Raw genomic sequence first — 21,996 nt, forward strand, 5'->3', positions numbered from 1 at the left:
GAGTTGACACATGGTATAACTTTAACTGCATCCTGACACCAAAAAGCTTTGTTACATGTTGACGCTTTTGCTACCTCCTTAGGAAGTGACTCCAGTTCTGACTCTGTGCTACACCAGCCCACCTTGCTCATGACTCTGGCCAGCATCTAAATACCACCAGCTTCTGGCCAGCTGCCGCTGTGGTCTCATTTGTCTTTCCTGACACTGAATAAACATCTTCGTCCCTTTTCTTTGGAGGAAGGGGTTGCTGTGCTCACCCTGATCTATATCATCATGTACAAAGTGGCTGGAAGGTTAATGAGCTCCAGGAGGTAGTTGAGTGGGAAATTGGGGGCCAAGTGACAGCCAGAGCTAAGGCTACCAAAGGAATGGCCAGAGAGCGAGAGAGATTGCAGCTAGTACAGATGCTAAATATCCCACCCTACTTCACCTCCCAAAAATCCTGGGAGAAGCTGAAGATGCTGAAGCTCCAGTGTTGGCCCTACTCTCTCTTTCTCCTCTTGGTTCTTCTCTCTGCCAGTGTCCAAGCTGTGTTCTTACCAGGATGGCAGCTACAGCTAGGAGCTGTCAGGGTGGAGCTGAGGGAGGCTTTGAAAGTGGCAAGAACAACTCATGGAGATCATGTCTGGGCTCTAAATGGGGGTAATGGGAAAGGCGCAGAATCCCAGCTACCAGAAACTAAACCACCCTTTACTCCTGCCAGGTATGTGTGGAAGATGCTATTCCCCTCCTTCATACCTTTCAGGCATTATCTTACCCTTCCAGCCTACCAGCTTTGAGATACCCAGATCTTCTGTCCAAGAAGAGGAGAACCAGGATCTCTATGTGGAAGACAGTCAGTGGGGACTGGCTGGCTGAAGGGTGTTAGGGCATCACACACAGAGCCTTTCACCTCTAGGACACTGGTTTCAATCCAGTCCCATGTCAGTAATAAAGAAAAGGGTCAGCCATTTGGTGTCCTATGTCTGAAGCAAGCTTTGTGGAGCGTGGTCTCAGTTCAGTTCACAACAGGATCCAGGAATGTAGGAATTACCATATGGGATCCTCCTAGTGGTACAAGCCCATTAGTTCTTCGAGTGATTGCTCATGTGTATTCCACAATAGGTGTGTGTGCTCGCCACGTGCATCAGTGCCAGAAGTTTTTCCCCTAGCAGTACCCTAAGGGGGGGGAGTGCCCCCCGCGGCCCCTGGAGCGGCACCTGCCTGGCGCGGTATAAGGGGAGCTGTGCACTCCCCCCACCCTCAGTTCCTTCTAGCCACCAGTGAAAGTGCATCAGAACTACTCTGCTCCAGCTTTGCTGTAGCTCGTCCCCAGAAACGTTCATTCGTTCAGTGTTAGTACCTGTAGTTAGTTAGCTGTTTAGTTAGTTTAGTTAGTCAGTGAGCCCGGGCCGGGGCATGCCCCACGCTCCAGGGTTTAAGTCATGTGGCTCTTGTAGGCGTTCTATGCCAAGAAGTGACCTGCATACAGACTGCACTGTTTGGGAGAAACCCATATCAACAAAAGGTGCAAGATTTGCAAGTCTTTTAAGCCTTGGACCAAAAGAGAAAGGGACATTAGGCTCCGGGCCATCCTGATGGAGTCAGTGCTGACCCCGACTCCAGCACGCCGCTCCGAACCGGTACCCGGCACCGCAGCGTCGGTATGCGGCGACCCTCCAGTGCCATCTACCAGTCACCACCACTCCCCATCCACAGGGCACACCAAGAGGGCCAGGAAGACTCCCTCTTCAGAGCGGCACCGAGGGAAGTCTTGGACAGAGGCTAGGTCCATGTCGGGCAGTCCTCAATCCACACCAGGCCCCAGGCTTCCGACTCATGTTGAGCGGAGTAGCCAGGCCCCTTCAGAACAGGCCTCTCTGGATGTCCAGATGCCATCCATGCCTGAAGCCCTCCAGGCGGCCCGGGACGTTATATCCATGCCGGTGCCTGGAGCGCCGCCGATGTCGGCCCCACACTCCAGAGGCAAGTGGGATCTCCGCAGTCACCTCCAGCCTGGTACCGGTCTTGGTTGAGGGAACGTTTCTGACACCGTTCACTGCCCAGCGACCATTCAGGGCAGAGTCCATGTGGATCGCCCTTGATGCCAACCAGACTGTCTGGCTGGGTTCCGTCCAGCCGGGATTCTCGGCACTGCTCATCCTCAAGGACCGAATAGCAATGGGACTGCGGCAGGCATTGCCAACGGTCCTCATCTTGGAGCAGGTACTGCAATCAGTCACGGCACGGTCGTCGACGCTGTTCCCGCTCGGACTCCCGCTCCAAGTTTCCGCCAAGACATCGCAAACCCGGGCGTCGATCGCCGGCATCTCGCTGTCGCAGGCCTGCCCGTTGAGGCCATTCGCGGAGCAGCAGTTACTGTCAGTACCAGTCCTCCACGTTGAGATTGCGGTCCAGTGGCCAACGTAGATCCTGGCACCACCGCTCCTCCCGGTCCAGAAACAGCAGCAGATATTACACCAGCCCGGCCTCCATTTGTAGCCATCCTTCGATGGGACAGGCCAGCCAACCTGAACAGCCAGCCCAGCCGGTGCCACAGCAGATGCAGTGGCACTGAGCATCGTGGCCGGCCCAATGGTACCAGTGGGCACCATGGCCTCTAGCGCAGCCCCCAGTGGGAGCTCGCTTGGTGGCGGGAGCTTCGGAAGCACCGTCAGCCTCCCTCCCCAGACCCCCAAGAAAGGAGTCGGTGGGACGTACGTCCTCGGCACGATGCCCGGAGTCTGACCAGGTGATGGACCCTCTGGTGCCAGCCAATACCCAGAGCACTGCACCAGCCTCCTCGCCCTGCCTGGAGGATGCGATTGCGGCCCCGCCCCACTCCGCCCTGCAGGAGGACTTCAGGGCCCATCAAGAACTCTTAAAGAGGGTGGCAGCAAGCCTCCACCTCCAGGCAGAGGAGATGGAGGAGCCCTCAGATTCCCTGTTTAGCGTGCTGTCCCCATCGGCACCGGGTAGGGTGGCCTTGCCTCTCCATGAAGGGGTGGCTAAGATTTCCAATGCCCTGTGGCAAACACTGGCCTCGTTGGCCCCCCATCTCTAAGAAGGCGGAACGCAAGTACTTTGTACCCACTAAGGGGCATAAGTACTTGTATACCCACCCGGCGCCCAACTTCCTGGTGGTCGAGTCGGTCAACCACAGGGAACGGCAGGGTCAGCCAGCCCCGACCCCAAAGAACAAAGACTCTTGGAGATGGGACTCTTCCGGAAGGAAAATTTATTCATCTTCGAGCTTCCCGTTATGAGTGGCAAACCATTAGGCTTTCCTGGGCCAGAACGAATTCAATCTGTGGGGCTTCCTGCCCAATTTTGAGGACTCCCTCCAGGGGCAAGATAGGAAGGAGTTCAAGGCGCTAGTGGAGGAAGGGGCAGCGGCTGCTAGGGTGTCCCTGCAGGCAACCTCAGATGCTGCGGACATGGCCGCACGATCCATGACCTCCACGGTATCCATGAGACAGGCGTCATGGTTCCTGCTCTCTGGGCTGTCCAGCGAGGCGCAGTCTTCCATGCAGGATCTCCCATTTGATGGGAAAGCTCTGTTTGCGGCGGAAACAGATACAAGGTTGCATGGCATGAAAGACTCCCGCACGACCCTCCAGACTCTGGGCCTCTATGTCCAGGCTCCGGCAAAACCTAAATTCAAGCTGCAGCAGACTTCTGCCCAGGCCGCCCTCCCGCATATGAGGCCTCCCATAAGCAGCAGCGGGACTATAAGAGACGCCCTCAGAGGCAGTCTTGGCCTGCCCCCAGCCTGGGTCCTCCAAGGGCAAGCAGGCAGGGAAAAGGCGCTTTTGACGGGATGCTTGGGGGCACCCTGCCAGTCCTCATCAGGGATCCACCCCCAATGAAGCTCCCCTTCTCCAACCGGTTGTGTGCTTTCCTCCCGGATTGGTCGCGGCTAACCTTGGACCGATGGGTCCTCAACACCATCTCCCGGGGTTACACCCTCCAGTTTACTTCCTCCCCGCCCAACCACTCCCCGCCCTGTCCCTCTTGGGCGACCCCTCGCACGAAGTTCTGCGAGAGCAGGAGGTGGGGTAGTTCCTAGGACTAGGAGCGATAGAGGCGGTGCCCGTGGAGTTCATGGGCAAGGGGTATTACTCCCGTTATTTCCTTATCCCAAAGGCCAAAGGGGGGCTCAGGCCCATCCTGGACTTGCGAGGTCTGAACCAGTACATGGTGAAACTCAAGTTCCACATGGTTTCCCTGGCCTCCATCATCCCCTCCCTGGATCCCGGGGACTGGTACGCTGCCCTCAGTCTACAGGATGTGTACTTCCACATCCACATGTTTGAGGGGCACAGGCACTTCCTCCGTTTTGTAGTGGGACAGAATCATTATCAATTCACGGTCCTCCCATTTGGTCTGTCCACTGCCCCCAGGATGTTTACAAAATGAATGTTGGTGGTAGCGGCCTACCTCAGAAGGCGGGGGGTCCAGATATTTCCCTATCTGGCTGATTGGCTTGTCAAGGGCACCTCCCGGTCACAGGTGAGGGATCACGTGGCGCTCCTCCTGTCCACGTGCACCGCCTTGGGCCTGTTGGTAAACAACACCAAGTCCACGTTAGTCCTGGTCCAACGCATAGAGTTTATCGGGGCGCTCCTGGACACAGTGTTGGCCAGGGCCTCTCTCCCGCCAGACAGATTCAAGACCCTGAAAGGTCTCATCGACTTGGTCACAAGGTTCCCGATGACAACATCCAGGGTTTGCCTGCAGTTCTTGGGTCACATGTCGGCGTGCACGTATGTGGTCCATCACGCCAGACTCAGGATGAGGCCCCTCCAGCTCTGGCTGGTCTCGAAGTTCTCCCAGGCCACGGACAGGATGGACAAGGTCCTCACCGTGCTGGACTCTGTGATCACCTCCCTACCGGTCGCGGTCCGCCCCAAACAACACGCTCCAAGGGGTTCCGTTCAGGGACAGGGCCCCATCCTTGGAGCTGGTGTCCAATGCGTTGGGCCTGGTTTAGGGGGCCCATGTGGGGAACTTTCAGGCCCAAGGCCTGTGGCTGGCTCAAGTCCTGACCGTACATATAAACATCAAGGAGCTCAGGGTGGTGCAGCTGGCGTGTATGGCCTTCTGCTCGCACCTGGAGGGCAAGGTAGTCAGGGTCCTCATGGATGTCAAAGTCAGATTCAGGACTCACATAATTTGTCAGACCACTCTGTTTATTAGCAAAGCGCCTTGCTAATGCACCCAGATGTGAGCCCCTCTCTGAGGCCCAAGATAACTTATTTATACAGCTAAGCCAAAGCTAATTTAACATAAGAGACAAAAGAAAGCAGAAACTGACAAATATACATACATATCTTATTTGCATACTAACGTTTACCAATCTCCTAGCTCAGTAGGAGCTCTAAGTTAATTAGTTTGAGGACCCATTGTCTCACACTCCTTAATGTTTCTCTTCCTGACAACTATATTTCAACAAACCCTTCAAGTAGCATTTCTTTAATGAATTATAATTTCAATATAATTCATTCTACTTTCACACGGACAACACAGCCTCAGTGTTCTATATCAAGAGGCAAGGCGGGGCCCGATCCTCTGCCCTGTGCCACGAAGCCCTCAGTCTGTGGGACTTCTGTATAACCCACGACATCCACCTGAAAGCCCTCTACCTACTGGGCGCCCGGAACGAGAGGGTGGATTGCTTGAACAGGGACTTTTCCTCTCAACACGAGTGGTCCCTCCACCTGGAGGTGGCCCGCCGGCTCTTCCGAAGATGCAGAACTCCCCAGGTGGACCTATTCATGACTCAGCAGAGCCGGCGATGCCCCCGGTTCTGCTCCAGGGGGGCCCCGGGGAGGGGTGCTATCTCCAATGCCTTTATCCTGTCCTGGTCAGGCCGGCTTCTCTACACCTTCCCCTGTTCCCTCTAATCAGCAGGATCCCGGAGAAGATAAAGACGGACAAGGCCTGGCTCCTCCTGATTGCCCCAGCGTAGCCCAGGCAGCATTGGTATGGGACCCTCACAGGCCCGCGAGCTCCCTCCAGGGAGCAGGTCTGGGGCTTGCCCCGCTCCAGCCCAGCCAGGGGTGCCAGGTCTGGGGCTGCACCACGTTGCTCGGCCCTGCTCCGGCGCTTCAGCCGGGGCGCCCCCACTCCGGGGCACAGGTTCAGAGGCCACACCACGCAGCTCCTGGAAGCAGCTGCATGGCCCCACTCCGGCTCTCTAGCAGGGTCGGGGGCTGCTCCAAGCATAGGAGCCGGAGAAGGAACATGCCACTGCTTCCGGGAGCCACCTGAGGTAAGCACCACTCGGAGCCTGCACCTCTGAGCCTCTCCCTATGCCCCAACTCCCTCCTCCGACCTGATCCCCCCGCCTGCTCTCCAAACCCCTCAATCCCCAGCCCCACCCCAGAGCCTGCACACCCAGCTGGAACCTGCACCCCTTCCTGCACCCCTACCCCAGCCCTGATTCCCCTCCTGCCCTCTGAACCCCTCGGTCCCAGCCCAGAGCACTCTCTTACACCCCAAACTCCTCATCCCCAGCCCCACCCCAGAGCCCACACCCCCAACCCCAATTTTGTGAGCATTCATGGCCCGTCATACAATTTCTATTCCCTGATGTGGCTCTCAGGCCAAAAAGTTTGCCCACCCTTGCTATAGAGAATAGTATGAAGAACTGCCCTCTTTCAAAATGGCTGCCAGTCTCCCATTCTTCTCACTGAGACTGAAGCCACTGGAGCCCTCAGTTGGTGGCCATTTTGAGAAATCTCTTTCCCCTTCCCCCTTTCTTATTTTTCCACAGTGGAATGGAGTGTTTCCATCTCCTCACAAAACAGGGGGTGGGGTTACCCTTTTCACTCAGGGCAGCTGTAACTTCAGCCCAACTGAGAACAATGGGATATGGTTCATGACAGCTAAACTTTCAGTATGAAAAATAATAGCAAAAAATGACCATTGGCATTGTCTTAAATTAGAGAGACAAAGTGGGTAAGAGGTAAGATCTTTGACTGGACCGACACACCTACAACTACACTGCATATATTATCTTAAATATCTTTTCAAAAGCCACTCATTGCCTGAGAACCACTGAACAGGTAGGCCAGGAGCAGAGGGGACACATTGGGAGGGGCATGAGTGCATACATGGTAACATAAGGAGGTGTAGGGAGGTTCAAGAAATGAGGATTTTGGAGGACGGAGGTGGGGAAAATAGGATATGTGCTCCAGATATTTTGCGCGGCTCTGGCAAAACAAAGCACCTATACACTCACTTTAGCTGACCAGTATTTTCCAGTTGCATTGTGCTGCTCAATAGTAAGGTAAAGCAGTTAGAAAATGTGGGAGAATCTGGCGTTAACCGTTAAAATTAAAGTCATTCATATCTTTAGATCATTTGAAATTTGCATGCTAACATTCTTTGAGGTTTTTTACTGTTTATGAATGAAGTTTAACAACCAACAAGGGAAATCTGAGACAAAACACATTAAAATGAAGTTAAAATTGAGAGTATATATCAGTAATTTAGGGTAGAGAGGGATGTTGCAATATTCTCAAAACTAAATGTTAAACTCAGGAAATTAAGAGTTAACAGGTTAAGGGAGCCTTAATTTCAAAGAAAGCCAAACAAGCAATTTCAGGTCACACGAACAACCTTTGTCCTATAGTGCTGCCAGAAGGGGAGGGGAAAAGTGAAAAATAATCTAATGTGTTTTAAAACTCAGTTTAATCTAATCTGGATCCACATACACTAAAATGCCTTATTTGTAATCCTGTTGTTTTTGCACTGGGTCAGTGCAAGGGCAGAGGGCAAAGATCTTGTTCCCTGAGAGATGCCATCTTCCTGGATTGGAGGTACTAGTTCCTCTTCTCCCTTTCTCCAGATTCTTCTCAAGCCTGGCTCTGCTGGAAGCTGGGTGGGTTAGTGTGGATGGAGAGTGACACTCCAGCGCTTGATGGGAGGAAGCAGGGTAATCACCTGGATGAACTGAAGGGAGGGAGCAGGGAAGACAGGGAGGTGAATCAGGGTGGAATAGGACACTGTGGATCTCACCCTGTCTCCTTTCTGTGTCTCTGTCTGTTCCTGTCTCCTTTTCTTAGAGGTTCCTTTCCCAGCTGCTGCTCTTGGACTCTGAAGCCATGCTGGCTGAAGATAACATGAGGGAGGGATCCACTTTTGGACCTCAGTTGCTCCCCTCAGCCCCACCACTCCTTCTATCCAGAGCACATGCTGTCTGGGTAGCCCTTTGGCATCGGACCCTGGCCAATCGCAAGTGGGCATCATCTGGAGAGAGGTCACACTAGGCAATACCTACAGGCTGCTTTGGGCTGAAGTTGGATCGGATTGGAACAGTCAGTGGCCTTGAATGCTAGCTCTGGAGAGGGACAAAGGAGCGAGCATTGAAATGAGGGGAACAGGTAGGTGAGGGGAGTCTTGCGGGGGGACGGGGTACCAGGAGTGATGGGAGATGGGGGGCTTGGAGGTGGGTGGGACCAAAGGGCAGTGGGTCATGAAGGATGTGGTGGGAGCCAGAGTTGAGGACATATGAGTGCTGGGGTGGGGTGTGGGAGCAGAGGAACAAGGGGTTGTGGAGCTAACTTTCTCTCTTCATGGGACATGGGGGTGAGAGATGTGGTGAGGCTGAGCCTTGTGGAGGTGGGTCTTTTTTTTCTTTATTATTTGTATGATCATAGTAGAGGGGGTGGTGCACAGATGGCAGGATGGCTCCAGATTGCTGTGTGGCTGATGTATATTGTTTTTCCCTAGGCACAGGAGTTACAGACACTCAGCCTGTCATTTGGGACAACTCAAAACAAAGTGCCCAGTATATATGCACTTGAAACCCTTCAACTCCTTTTGTCTTGTGCTCCAAACTGGAAACTGTGACAAGGGGGCTGTAACTTGTGAAGATGGTTGAACAGAACAACCCCACAATTGTGCCATTGCCTCCAGTCTGGTCCAAAAGTGCCCCCTTCTTGTGCGATCCTGCACCTCTGTCAATACCCCTCAATCCTCACCTGCTGCTCTACAGCTCTGCCCATGCTCCTCAAGTCTGACCTCACAGAAATCCTCGTGCCCCAGTTGTTCTCTTATCTGTATGAACAAAGTTTTAGTTTCTGTAGTAGTTTCTGTGTTTAAGGACACATTTGGTAATTAAAAAGATGTGTAATTGATTTGTCCTGTAGAGTTAAATTAGCCCAACATCAGTAGTAGTAAAACCTTCTCTGCAAAAGACCTTTTTTGACTGGTATTATTTGTGAAAAAGAGGTATGTTGAGAAATGAGGGTGAGAGGAACCATAGAGGTTGAAGAGCTCAGAGTAGCAGCCATGTTAGTCTGTATTCGCAAAAAGAAAAGGAGTACTTGTGGCACCTTAGAGACTAACAAATTTATTTCAGCATAAGCTTTCGTGAGCTACAGCTCACTTCATCGGAAGTGAATTTCATCTGGGTGGACTCCTCCTGAAGGTCGAAACAACAGACTGGACTTCTACATAGAGTGCTTCCGCCGACGTGTTCGGGCTGAAATTGTGGAAAAGCAGCATCACTTGCCCCATAACCTCAGCCGTGCAGAACACAATGGCATCCACAGCCTCAGAAACAACTCTGGCATCATAATCAAAAAGGCTGAAAAGGAGGTGCTGTTGTCATCATGAATAGGTTGGAATATGAACAAGAGACTGCTAGGCAGCTCTCCAACACCACTTTCTACAAGCCATTACCCTCTGATCCCACTGCGGGTTACCAAAAGAAACTACACCATTTGCTCAAGAAACTCCCTGAAAAAGCACAAGAACAAATCCGCACAGACACACCCCTGGAACCCCAACCTGGGGTATTCTATCTGCTACCCAAGATCCATAAACCTGGCAATCCTGGACGCCCCATCATCTCAGACATTGGCACCCTGACAGCAGGATTGTCTGGCTATGTAGACTCCCTCCTCAGGCCCTACACTATCAGCACTCCCAGCTATCTTCGAGACACCACTGACTTCCTGAGGAAACTACAGTCCATCGGTGATCTTCCTAAAAACACCATCCTGACCACTATGGATGTAGAAGCCCTCTACACCAACAGTCCACACAAAGATGGACTACAAGCCGTCAGGAACAGTATCCCCGATAATGTCACGGCAAACCTGATGGCTGAACTTTGTGACTTTGTCCTCACCCATAACTATTTCACATTTGGGGACAATGTATACCTTCAGATCAGCGGCACTGCTATCGGTACCTGCATGGCCCCACAGTATGCCAACATTTTTATGGCTGACTTAGAACAACGCTTCCTCAGCTCTCGTCCCCTAATGCCCTTACTCTACTTGCGCTACATTGATGACATCTTCATCATCTGGACCCATGGAAAAGAAGCTCTTGAGGAATTCCACCATGATTTCAACAATTTCCATCCCACCATCAACCTCAGCCTGGACCAGTCCACACAAGAGATCCATTTCCTGGACACTACTGTGCTAATAAGCGATGGTCACATAAACACCACCCTATACCGGAAACCTACTGACCGCTATGCTTACCTACATGCCTCCAGCTTTCATCCAGACCACAACACACGATCCATTGTCTACAGCCAAGCTCTACGATACAATTGCATTTGCTCCAACCCTCAGACAGGGACAAACACCTACAAGAGCTCTATCAAGCATTCTTACAACTACACTTCAGCAGGTGGGTATTGAAGAAACAAATTGACAGAGCCAGAAGGGTACCCAGAAGTCACCTACTACAGGACAGGCCCAACAAAGAAAATAACAGAACGCCACTAGCCATCGCCTTCAGCCCACAACTAAAACCTCTCCAATGCATCATCAAGGATCTACAACCTATCCTGAAGGACGACCCATCACTCTCACAGATCTTGGGAGACAGGCCAGTCCTTGCTTACAGACAGCCCCCCAACCTGAAGCAAATACTCACCAGCAACCACACACCACACAACAGAACCACTAACCCAGGAACCTATCCTTGCAACAAAGCCCGTTGCCAACTGTGTCCACATATCTATTCAGGGGACACCATCATAGGGCCTAATCACATCAGCCACACTATCAGAAGCTCGTTCACCTGCACATCTACCAATGTGATATATGCCATCATGTGCCAGCAATGCCCCTCTGCCATGTACATTGGTCAGACTGGACAGTCTCTACGTAAAAGAATAAATGGACACAAATCAGATGTCAACAATTATAACATTCAAAAACCAGTTGGAGAACACTTCAATCTCTTTGGTCACTCGATTACAGACCTAAAAGTTGCAATTCTTCAACAAAAAAACTTCAAAAACAGACTCCAACGAGAGACTGCTGAATTGGAATTAATTTGCAAATTGGATACAATTAACTTAGGCTTGAATAGAGACTGGGAATGGATGTGTCATTACACAAAGTAAAACTATTTCCCCTTGTTTATCACCCTTCCCCCCCTCCCCCCACTGTTCCTGAGACGTTCTTGTCAACTGCTGGAAATGGCCCACCTTGATTATCACTGCAAAAGGTTCCCCCCCCCCGCCCCGTTCTCCTGCTGGTAATAGCTCACTTTAAGTGATCACTCTTGTTACAGTGCGTATGGTAACACCCATTGTTTCATGTTCTCTGTGTATATAAATCTCCCCACTGTATTTTCCACTGAATGCATCCGATGAAGTGAGCTGTAGCTCACGAAAGCTTATGCTCAAATAAATTTGTTAGTCTCTAAGGTGCCACAAGTACTCCTTTTCTTTTTATAGAGGTGAAAGACCCCTGTATTCTGCTCCTCAAGCCCCTGAGACAGCCAGTGCCCTGCCCTGGAGTCAACTGGAACCACTAACCTAAAAGCAAAAAGCCCCTGAACCCCTTGGAGCCTCCCACGTCCATTTTTATTCTCCTGCCCCATGAATCTTCATTTGGGTTGGTTGGTGTTTCTTTGCCAGCAGGTGGCAGCAGCATCCTAGGCATGGTGCAACCTTCTGGTGTCAGTTTACTGACATGTTCTTTCATGCTCCAGTTTCCCTTTTCAGTCAAGGGGCTCCAGTGTTTCCAGTGTACTAATCATGATTATTCCCCATCTCACCACCAGTTTAAAAGAATGGCTGAATCCAGACACATTATTTGCTGGGGAAAGACTTCCCAGCCCTGTATAGCCTCATAAAATCTTTCTCTCTCACTCTCTCTTGTCTGGTTTCAGAGTAACAGCCATGTTAGTCTGTATTCACAAAAAGAAAAGGCATACTTGTGGCACCTTAGAGACTAACCAATTTATTTGAGCATAAGCTTTCATGAGCTACAGCTCACTTCATCCGACGAAGTGAGCTGTAGCTCACGAAAGCTTATGCTCAAATAAATTGGTTAGTCTCTAAGGTGCCACAAGTACTCCTTTTCTCTCTTGTCTCTCGCTCTTAGCCTCAGGTGGACACTGTTCTGTTGTGTTCACCCTACTGGCTGTCCCAGCCTGACCTAACACTTATGTAACAGCCATTCAAGTCTCATTCCCTTGTCTTGCCTTTGCCAAACCCCACATATGAATCTGCCTTCCCTCCTTTCCTTTCCCAATAGCAGCAAAGTCACAGAAAAGCCAGAGCCTTCCAGAGAGGTTCCTAATGAACTGGCTGCTGATCGTGCATTCCCCTTGTTAGACTCTCATACGCAGGTCCTTGGCAGCCTAATTAGGAGATGACTGGGAACAAATCCCTCCATCTCCCTGTGCCCGTCTACTAGCTTCACGTTCAACCCTTCCCTCCTGGCAGCCTCAGAGGAAACTGCTTTCCAGTCCCAGAGGCCTTGACAGAGACAAGCAGATGGCATATTCCAAACCACATGTACCTCCAGTATATTCTCCTGTTAGGAAAGACCAGGACTAGGTGCTGTAGAGGAGAGCAGGAGTGTTGGCAAGGGGGGTTATCGCTCAGTTACTCTAGTTCTGGTTTCCCCCAACAGGAGACACTATGAAGAGCAAGGCAGAAGTATTGGCTGTGGGGAGAGTGTTCATTGGCCACTGGCGTGCAGGCTTGGGGGTGTAGCGGTTTGCAGCTGTTGTGGTGGTTGGTCTTACTTGCCCTCTCCCTTCTGCACAGAGTCCTCCCAATGTTTGTGTTTACTCAGCAAACACAGGGTCTTGTGATTGTGCAAATGCTCAAGTAGTCCCAGAAATGTCCTCTGTCCCCTCTTCTTCCTCACTCCTCTATAAAGTTTTGCCCAGGATCTAGCCTATCTCCTGGTGAGGCAGAAGTGCCAAATTGTTCCCACTTCCCTGGTTCCTCCTCAATGTTGTGCTATAAACCAGTGCTACTCAAAGTGGTGGTCCGCGGACCGGCACCATTGGCTGCCAGTCTGCGCGCACATTGGGAAAAAAAATTGCCAGTCCCCCACATCAGTTAGCTTGAGAAGCACTGGTATAAACCATCCCTATGGCCTTTAATTAAAGGTCATAACTTAAATTGGAGCTAAACTTAGCTCCCTCCCACTTTCCTAGCACTGGGAATAGTAGCTGGATAAGGGGAGTTGGATTACTCCTCAGCCAGGTGACCTGTCTCTGCCCTCCACCCCCCACCCCCGCCCCGTATCTGCTCTGCTACCCATTCCCATCTGTGCTTTCCACTGCTGCATCCTACAGATCCTGCTCTGCTGACCCACACAGTCCTGGAAGACTGAGCTCTGATATGAGGGCTGGGGAAGATTTTGCTCCTCATTTACTAGCCATATGCATCTCCATAACCCACACATTCTCATGAAAGGGATTTCAAATGTAGTTTCAAATACCCTCCACCTCTAAATCCTAAAATGGGATGCCTATTCTGCAGGCATCTTGTCCCATGCTGGGCATTGCTGAGATGAAGCCTGTATAGCGGGCATCCCAACTTGGGCTGGGCATAGCCAGGGCGCTGCCGTGGGAAAGCTCATGCTGCAAGGATCCCAACCTGGGCTAGGCAGGTGCAGTGAACTGATGTGCAGCAGGCATTGTATCCAGGCAGGGCACCACCAAAGACCAGTTGTTCGTGCTGTGGGCGCTCTCCCCCCCGCACACACACAATTGTGTCATTACCAGGCCCTGGCCTGTTCTCCAGCCAATGAAAATGCCCTGACACCATTGATGTGAGCAGGCTAGTCAGGTGGTAGGCAGGATGTCCGCAGTCACGTCCCGCGGGTAGGAGCCTCCCAGTGCCTTATTAAAATGTTACTCACGCTGTTGAGCGCAGCCTGATGGGAACCTGGCCCGAGGGTGGGGGATGCCAGGCCAGCCAGCGTCTGGGAAACACAGTCCCATTCTAAGCATGTCTGGCTAGAGCAATTCAGGGGGAACAGAGCCAATGAAAGTCCAGGGCAATTTTAGCTCAGGAGGGCTCGGGGCCAGCAGCACTGTCAGCTTCCTTGCAGCAGTGCTGAGCTGAGGGAAAGGTGCCCGCGGTGGTAGGATCCTCCCTATAGTAGTATCCTGGCAAGCTCCTGTGAGGGTTGGAGCTGATTTGGGGGATTTATTTCCTCTGATTCCAGCTGGTAGCTTGTCTGAGCCCCTTCATTGCTCAGTCCACGTGACAATTGTTCCCTGTTCTTTCCAGCGGCGGGGGCAAAGGCGGTAGGTGGTTGTGCAACTCCAACCCAGCCCCCAACTCAGAGCGGAGCGGCTGGGCTTGGCCACTTGCCATATTACCATAGTGTTTGTGATAGAGGTGCATACACTTACTTTCCTGCCAGTCTTCGGTGAGCGGGATAGAAGGGAGCACCAGGTATAACTCACCCTGAGTGGGGACAAACCCCTGGCTCACATCAGTGAGAGACCCAGGGGGCCCATCCCCCATGCAGGGCCTTTGAGGGGGATCGGGAGGGGCTTCCAGAACCCTTGCCCTCTCCCTGCTTGAAAATGTCAGAGCCCCTGAAAACAGGTTCCCCCAATAGAGGGATCCCCTCAGACATCTGTGTGCTTCCCCTCCCCACATTCTTCTCCCCACTGTGTCTCCAGCTTCCTGTGGGATTCTGTCCTCATGCTGTTGACCTTTTCCGGCCCACTGTACAGCAGAGGGGCTCATGCGGGGGTTCACAGGAGCCAAACAAGCAGGTACAGAATAAACCCCATTGAGAAATGTGATGATCCCCCTCCCTGCCATAGCCCTTCAATCCTGGTTTATAATACTCAACTATTACATTCATAGAATAGGTTTCAGAGTAACAGCCGTGTTAGTCTGTATATGCATCCGATGAAGTGAGCTGTAGCTCACGAAAGCTCATGCTCAAATAAACTGGTTAGTCTCTAAGGTGCCACAAGTACTCCTTTTCCTTTTTCTTTTTATTCATAGAATACAGCTCCTCACATACAGCTCTAACTATGCCTATTAGGGGTAATCTGCAACCCTCCGGCGATTTCACTCACCAGCGTCCCCCATTCCCAGACACACAGGGCATGCTACTTATTATTATTTGTATTACAGTAGCACCTAGAGGGCCCAGCCAGGACCATGGGTCCGTTGTGCTATAAATAGCGACAATCCTCTTTCTATTCCAGTCAGCCCCTGCCTCTATAGCTCTCCTAGTACCCCTCAGCCATGATGGCTGGGCCTGTGCCCTGGGTACGTTGCAGTACCTGTGTTTGCGGTTACAGTGTAGCTGGTAAAAAGAACAGGAGGATTTGTGGCACCTTAGAGACTAACCCATTTATTTGAGCATAAGCTTTCGTGAGCTCACGTCATAGGATGCTCAAATAAACTGGTTAGTCTCTAAGGTGCCACAAGTCCTCCTGTTCTTTTTGCGGATACAGACTGACACGGCTGCTACTCTGAAACCTCTCAGTGTAGCTGGTGAATCCAACTGCCTGTGTCTCGTCTCACAAACTTGCACGGGATTCATGGGTTGGAGTCCCCCTCTGCCTCCGCCTTGCACAGCAAGTGGGGGACACAGGAGAGATCTGTGAGTGATTGGCTGTGTGGGGCTTGCGAGAGGCGAGGGAGGGGGAGCCCCCACCCCCTGCCTTTCCTTTGTAGGATAGGGAGTGCAAGAGAGCAGCCAAAAATGGGTGTGGGAGGAGGGAGGCGCGCAACCCAGCAGCATTAGGGCTGCACGTACACTGCTCTGTGCTGCCCTCCGCCTCTGATTTGACGCTTTCTCAAAAGGCTGGGCCCAGCAATTACCATACGGGGATCTATAAAGGCCAGGGCAGCGAGCCTTCCTCCCTTTACCTTCCCCCTACTACAGGCGTGCGGGTCAGAGGCAGCCCCCAGGTAAGAAAGGGCTCACCACGATGTGGAGCCGGCAACTGGGGAGGCCTCCCGCTGCGCTCCTGGGCAGCAAGGCTGGCCGCTCTGGGGTGGCGGAGGACGGAGTGCGGGTCTCGGGCTGCTGGAGGAATAAAGAACGTGCTGGCCAAGAGCGGGGGCGGCTGGATTCTGGGGTCAGGCAGCATCTCGCTGCCCTGCTGGGAAGGGGGCTGGGGCCGGCGTTAGGTCGGAGGGCGCTGAGAAGTTACAGGGGCAGGTGCACGTGAGGCTCTGGCTGAATCCGGAGTCTCCTTTGTGCTCAGGCGGGGCAAGCAAAATGGAGGCGCAGCGGGGGGGGGGGGGGAGCTCTGTTACCGGTACTTGGTGTCCCAAGGGGGGCTTTGGGACGGGGGGCCAGGCGACAAAACCCGATGGCGGCGGGGGGGGGGGGGTAACTGCCCGACATGCGCTGCAAACGGAGCCGGGAGTGGAGCGTGGCGGGAGCTGGTGCTGGCCAAGGCAGGAGGAAGTCGCCCTGTGACCGAGTTGCTCTCTGCGGGAAGTGGGTTTGGAGGCCCCAGCAGGGCGCCTGGGTCCCGCCCCGCACGCACGCGTGGGGCTCCGGTGCTCTGACCCCCACACACCCAGTCCCCGCCTGGAGGGGCTCTCCGGCCCGGCGCCGCGGCTTAAGGGCCTGTTTGCTGGAGACCTCCACCTCCCGGCGGGGGGAGGCACAGGCTGGGGCCGGGCGCGTGGCTGGGGGGTGCGGGTCCCGCTGTCCTTCGAGGGTGTCTCATCCCCGCCCTCTCCGCAGGAGCATCGCGGCAGAGACACGATGGTGAAGGTCGGAATTAACGGGTGAGTCTCGGCGGGGCTGCCCCTAGGGGCAGTGTAAGGCCCCAGGGTGTGGGCGGGGAGGGGGACGGGTCTCTTTCTGTGGCAGCGCCGCCAGCGCTGGGGGCCCGTGGGCGGCAGCTGCCGTGGCCACCCCCTGCCCCCTTGCGCCAAGGGCGTGGCAAGGTCACCTGGGCCGCGGCTAGCCTGCCCGGCCCCACCCTGCAGCGGCCTGACCCCCGGGCTGGACAGCGGCTGTGGGCCCTTGGCGGGGCGGTCCTAGCCCGGGTGACTCACGTCTCCCTGCGGCTGCTGGGGGGAGGGGGGCTGTGAGTCACCTCGAGCAGGAAGCGCCGCTGCACGCCGGGCTCCAGTCTCCGCCCTGGAAGGGCGCCAGGGTATCGCGTGTCCCCGCCGGGCCCGGGGAATGTGACCTTTTCCTGCCGCGCCGCGGAGTAACGGGATCCAGGGCCCGGGGTAAATTTAGCGGCCGACCTTTGGGGGCGCGGGCTGGAGCAAGGGGGGGGGGGCTGCGGTTCTATGTTAATCTCTGCTCGCCCCTTGCAGGGCTGCAGCGCCCTGGGGACCCCTCCTACCTCATGGCCTTTGTGCCTCCGGGCTGGGAAGCAGCAGAGCGTCGGGGTCTCCTTTGTATCCGGGGGGTCTGAATCTGGGGCAGCCGCTGGAATGAAGCCAAGTCTGAGCTCCCCATCAGAACAGGGGTTCCCTTCCTGAGCGGGGGTGTGTACCAACCTCTTCTGTTCCTCTCCTAGATTTGGCCGTATCGGCCGCCTGGTCACCAGAGCTGCCTTCATCTCTGGCAAAATCCAGATTGTAGCAATCAATGACCCGTTCATTGACCTCAACTACATGGTGAGTGGGACCCTGATCTCTAACTTTGAGCTTGCTGTGCGTGGCCTGTGCTGGTCCTCTACCACAGTACCCCAAGGGTGGGGAAGGAATGCAAGTTATCTGACCTATGGATTATATCGTTTCCTGGTGAAAGCCAGAGAACAACCCAGGGGATGAGAGATCAGATTAATAGGACAGGGAATTCTCAATTGAGCCAAGCTCAGATGAGCAAGGTCACTATAGGCTGCAGCAAACTACACGCACCGGGTCCCGTGGCTATAAATCAGGATTGAGGGGCATGAACAGAGCTATCGGTGGGTTTTGAGGATTGAAATAGAGGAGCTTTGAGAATGCAGCCAGCACTCAACTTCCATCTGTTTTTACCCCTAGGCTTACATGTTCAAATACGACTCCACTCATGGTCGTTTTCATGGCACTGTCAAGGCTGAAAATGGAAAACTTGTGATAAATGGAAACCAAATTACCATTTTCCAGGAGTGAGTATGACTCTTCCTCCCCTTTTCCTTTGGAGCTATGGAAGAGGGCATTTGACAACCCTGCAGTTCCTAAACTGTCTGTCTCCTTTTAGGCGTGATCCTGCTAACATCAAGTGGGGAGATGCTGGAGCAGAGTATGTTGTAGAATCTACTGGAGTCTTCACCACCATGGAGAAGGCGGGCGTGAGTGATGGGTCACATCTGGCTTGGGTGTGGGAGGAAAAAGGTGTAGGGATCACTCCCTCCCCTGCAGGTGCAAGTGGGTATGTACAGACTTATCCCTGCCTGAAGATGTATTGCAGTAGGATTTGGGGGGGCGGGGAGGGCAAGGTGTCCCAAATGTGCTGCTTTACTGGTGCTGTAGAGGACTCTGTTAATGTTGGTCTGTCTCCCTCAGGCTCACCTGAAGGGTGGCGCTAAGCGTGTCGTCATCTCTGCCCCCTCAGCCGATGCACCTATGTTTGTGATGGGTGTCAACCATGAGAAGTATGACAAGTCTCTGAAAATTGTCAGGTGAGGATGGGGGGGATTAGGGTTGAACCTGAGGTGCAGGAGCTGACTATTACCTTCTCCTGTGAGCCTGTGTGGGGGAGCTGAGTGATCCTGCAGAAGGACTGCCTTCTGTGGGGTGGGCCCTGACTGCCTCTGGCTGACTGTGCCTCTTGTCTCTTTTTCTTCCAGCAATGCTTCCTGCACCACCAACTGCCTGGCTCCTTTGGCCAAGGTCATCAATGACAACTATGGCATAGTGGAAGGTCTCATGGTAGGTGATCTGGAGGCACAGAACCCCTTATTCCTGAGAACCCCCCACACCAGCTCTGTTTGAGGGGCAAACCACAGAGCTCTGAAGGGTGCCTCTCTCCCAAGACTTTCCCCAGTCCACAGGTTTGGGTGGAGAGGGATGGTGGCTGTGAACCACAGAGCAGGAGAGACAGCCTCCCTATGCTGCCTGGAATAGAGGAAAAGGGAGGATTGGGGGGAAGAATAGTTCAGTGCGATGAGGCTCTGTGTGGATGTTGATTCTGCTCTAACCCCCCACGCCCCCTTTTAACTTCCAGACCACTGTCCATGCCATCACAGCCACACAGAAGACTGTGGATGGCCCCTCTGGAAAGCTGTGGCGTGATGGCAGAGGTGCTGCCCAGAACATCATCCCAGCATCTACTGGGGCTGCTAAGGCTGTGGGCAAGGTCATTCCGGAGCTGAATGGGTGAGTGTCAGTTTTGTGCATCCCTTACTTTGGGAGCACAGGGACATCAGAAGGGGCAAGGAACCTGCAGCTGGCCCACTTTGCCCTCTCCCCAGTAGGATATGCGGAAGCCCTGATCAGGGGCAGGAGCCTGTTCTGATCCATTCTCTCTCTCTCTCTCTCTCTCTCTCTCAGGAAGCTCACCGGAATGGCTTTCCGTGTTCCAACTCCCAATGTCTCTGTCGTGGACCTTACCTGTCGCCTGGAAAAACCAGTGAGTATTGCAGGAAGGGGACCAGGCAGGCCCTGGAGCAACTTCCCTGTACCCCCAACGCTTCTGTCAGATCCTCAACCTATGGGGCAGGGAGCAGCTGCTTTGCAGTCTCCATCCTATTTGGAACTAGCCCCTTGTTGCTTGCTTGTTGTGGCTGTAAGAGATTATGCAAGGGGCTGCCCCTGTCTGGTGTAGTACCTGGCATAACTAGGCCCTAGCTATGCATCTCTGCTGTGCAGTCTCAAAACTGTGGCTGCAACCTTCCCTGGGAAGCAGCTGCCACTCCATGGGGCCTGGGATGCTCTGACTTCTGTTTGTCACTCTCTCAGGCCAAGTATGATGACATTAAGAAGGTGGTGAAAAGTGCCTCTGAGGGGCCTATGAAGGGCATCCTGGGATACACGGAGGACCAGGTAAACTCTCACCATTGTTTCATCAGATGATGGGGGGTGGGAGGGGAGGGGAAATGGAGTGAATACCTCCTCACATGATGGGAAAAGAGAAGCAACCCTTTGGGACATCAAATATTCATTAATCTTTCCTCCCCCTAGGAGTGTTCATGGATCAGGGTGTCAATAACATCGTTGTGGGATGGGGGGATGGAGTTGAGGACAAAAGGGGTGTTTCAGTCTTTCCCTCTTCCCTCCCCACTTGTAGGTTGTCTCCTCTGACTTCAACGGTGAGACCAACTCATCCATCTTTGATGCGGCTGCTGGCATCGCTCTCAATGATCACTTTGTCAAACTGGTCTCCTGGTATGGAGAAGAGAGGCTGTGGGGATGCCAGATTTGGAGGGTTGTTTCTCTGGGATAGGTTGGGAGTCCATGGGAGACTTTGGGGGCACTTAAGGGCAAGCTTTGCATTCTCTCCCTCTATTGCCTCCAGATAGAATTTTAGGTGGAGAACACTTTGCGGCTGGCAGCAGAATTTGGTTGGCAAAGAGGCAATATCTGCCTAGGAAGACCTCAGATACTAGGGGGTCAACTTCACTCTATATGAACAACAGCAGTCTCCAATCTTTCCCAGCTGGGGCTTGGTGCGGAGGGACGGGGACTCCCTGTGGGAATGCATAAGGGGTCTGCCCACCCCTAACTGCTCCTTCTCTGCTTCTGTCACCAGGTACGACAATGAGTTTGGATACAGCAACCGTGTTGTGGACTTGTTAGTTCACATGGCATCTAAGGAGTAAACCAGGTGCATGGATCAGCCTGTGCCTGGGGAATGAGGTGTGGGGGAAAAGGATCACTGGAGGCCCTTGTTCCTCCCCTCCACTCCTCACCACCACTCAGCTCTGCAGCGAGAAGCCAGTTCTGTTCCATCTGTCTTCCCCATTCCTCTACTTTTGTCTCTGAAGCTTGGGGGAGGTGGAGAGGCTAACAGAAGCTCACCTGTTTCTATACCACATTTTCTTAAATAAAGTAATAGCTATCCTAAAATATTCCTGTCTCTGTCTGTCAGGAGAGACCACAAAGGGCTCATAGCATGTGTTGCTGTGGCCACTGATATAGCCTGGGACTTTTCCACTGCCCCAAATGGTAGCTACTGGCCAGGAAATACAGCTGTTGTAAACTAAGAATATTTCATACAAGACTAAAACTAAGGTTTAATCCAAGCAGTCAAAACTTGGGAAATGGCAGAAGAAAGGTTGTGCAGAGTGTGGTTAGACTTTTTTTTTTTTTTTTGGGAGGTGGGGTGATGTTCCCTCTGTGGGCTGCCCCAGCCCTGTGCACATAGCTGGCATGGTAGACTTTGAGCAAACTGCCCAATGATCACAAGATCCGTTAAGCAGTGAAAGCACCCAGCCAGTTTTGTCAATGAAGCACAGTACTAGTGTCCTACAGACTACTAGACCACTAATGCACGTATGCCTGTAACAATGGACCAGCTGAGTGAATGGCGGGACTTTCTGTTCCTCCCTAGGCCAGACAAAGATACTCCCTCTGAGATACATTTTTATATCCAGATGCAAACAAGTTAGTACTCCCCCTCTACTGTAGTTACTGCCCCTGGTGTGGCTAGTTATTACCCATTACCTTGAAGGTGTTGGTTTAATTAAAACATTTCTATTACATACTGTCCGCCTGACCTTATCTTTTAGGAGGGGTGAGTGTGTTCCTGCTATTCTTGAGGAATGTTTCTGTACCATCCTTGATATCAGGATGTGTTTGAGAGTACTTTGTGACTAGCACTTCTTAGGAATGTGTATTTTTGCGATATA

At 52.9% G+C, this 21,996-nt stretch overlaps 2 protein-coding genes and 1 long non-coding RNA gene across 3 annotated transcripts; 2 read left to right on the forward strand and 1 right to left on the reverse strand.

Moving 5' to 3' along the window:
• Positions 1 to 3,439: 3,439 nt before the first annotated feature.
• Positions 3,440 to 8,105, reverse strand: LOC141984663 (uncharacterized). The gene is made up of 3 exons (XR_012638766.1): positions 8,005 to 8,105; positions 4,420 to 4,539; positions 3,440 to 3,536 (listed from the first exon to the last, which is right to left on the reverse strand). It is a non-coding gene; the product is annotated as an uncharacterized LOC141984663 (long non-coding RNA).
• Positions 8,106 to 8,281: 176 nt separating this feature from the next.
• On the forward strand, positions 8,282 to 11,471 carry LOC141984659 (uncharacterized). The gene is made up of 2 exons (XM_074947876.1): positions 8,282 to 8,369; positions 9,350 to 11,471. The coding sequence occupies exon 2, from the start codon at positions 9,603 to 9,605 to the stop codon at positions 10,647 to 10,649; it is 1,047 nt and encodes a 348-aa protein (XP_074803977.1). The 5' UTR covers positions 8,282 to 8,369; positions 9,350 to 9,602; the 3' UTR covers positions 10,650 to 11,471.
• A 4,456-nt stretch (positions 11,472 to 15,927) lies between these two features.
• On the forward strand, positions 15,928 to 21,216 carry GAPDH (glyceraldehyde-3-phosphate dehydrogenase). The gene is made up of 12 exons (XM_074975384.1): positions 15,928 to 16,156; positions 16,947 to 16,990; positions 17,740 to 17,839; positions 18,209 to 18,315; positions 18,408 to 18,498; positions 18,713 to 18,828; positions 18,997 to 19,078; positions 19,374 to 19,525; positions 19,700 to 19,778; positions 20,108 to 20,191; positions 20,436 to 20,533; positions 20,898 to 21,216. Exons 2-12 carry the CDS (start codon positions 16,968 to 16,970, stop codon positions 20,965 to 20,967), a joined length of 1,002 nt encoding a protein of 333 aa, XP_074831485.1. The 5' UTR covers positions 15,928 to 16,156; positions 16,947 to 16,967; the 3' UTR covers positions 20,968 to 21,216.
• Positions 21,217 to 21,996: the final 780 nt, after the last annotated feature.

The sequence above is a fragment of the Natator depressus genome, chromosome 1, assembly GCF_965152275.1.
Source record: "Natator depressus isolate rNatDep1 chromosome 1, rNatDep2.hap1, whole genome shotgun sequence".
In the NCBI taxonomy this organism is placed as follows: Eukaryota; Metazoa; Chordata; order Testudines; family Cheloniidae; genus Natator; species Natator depressus.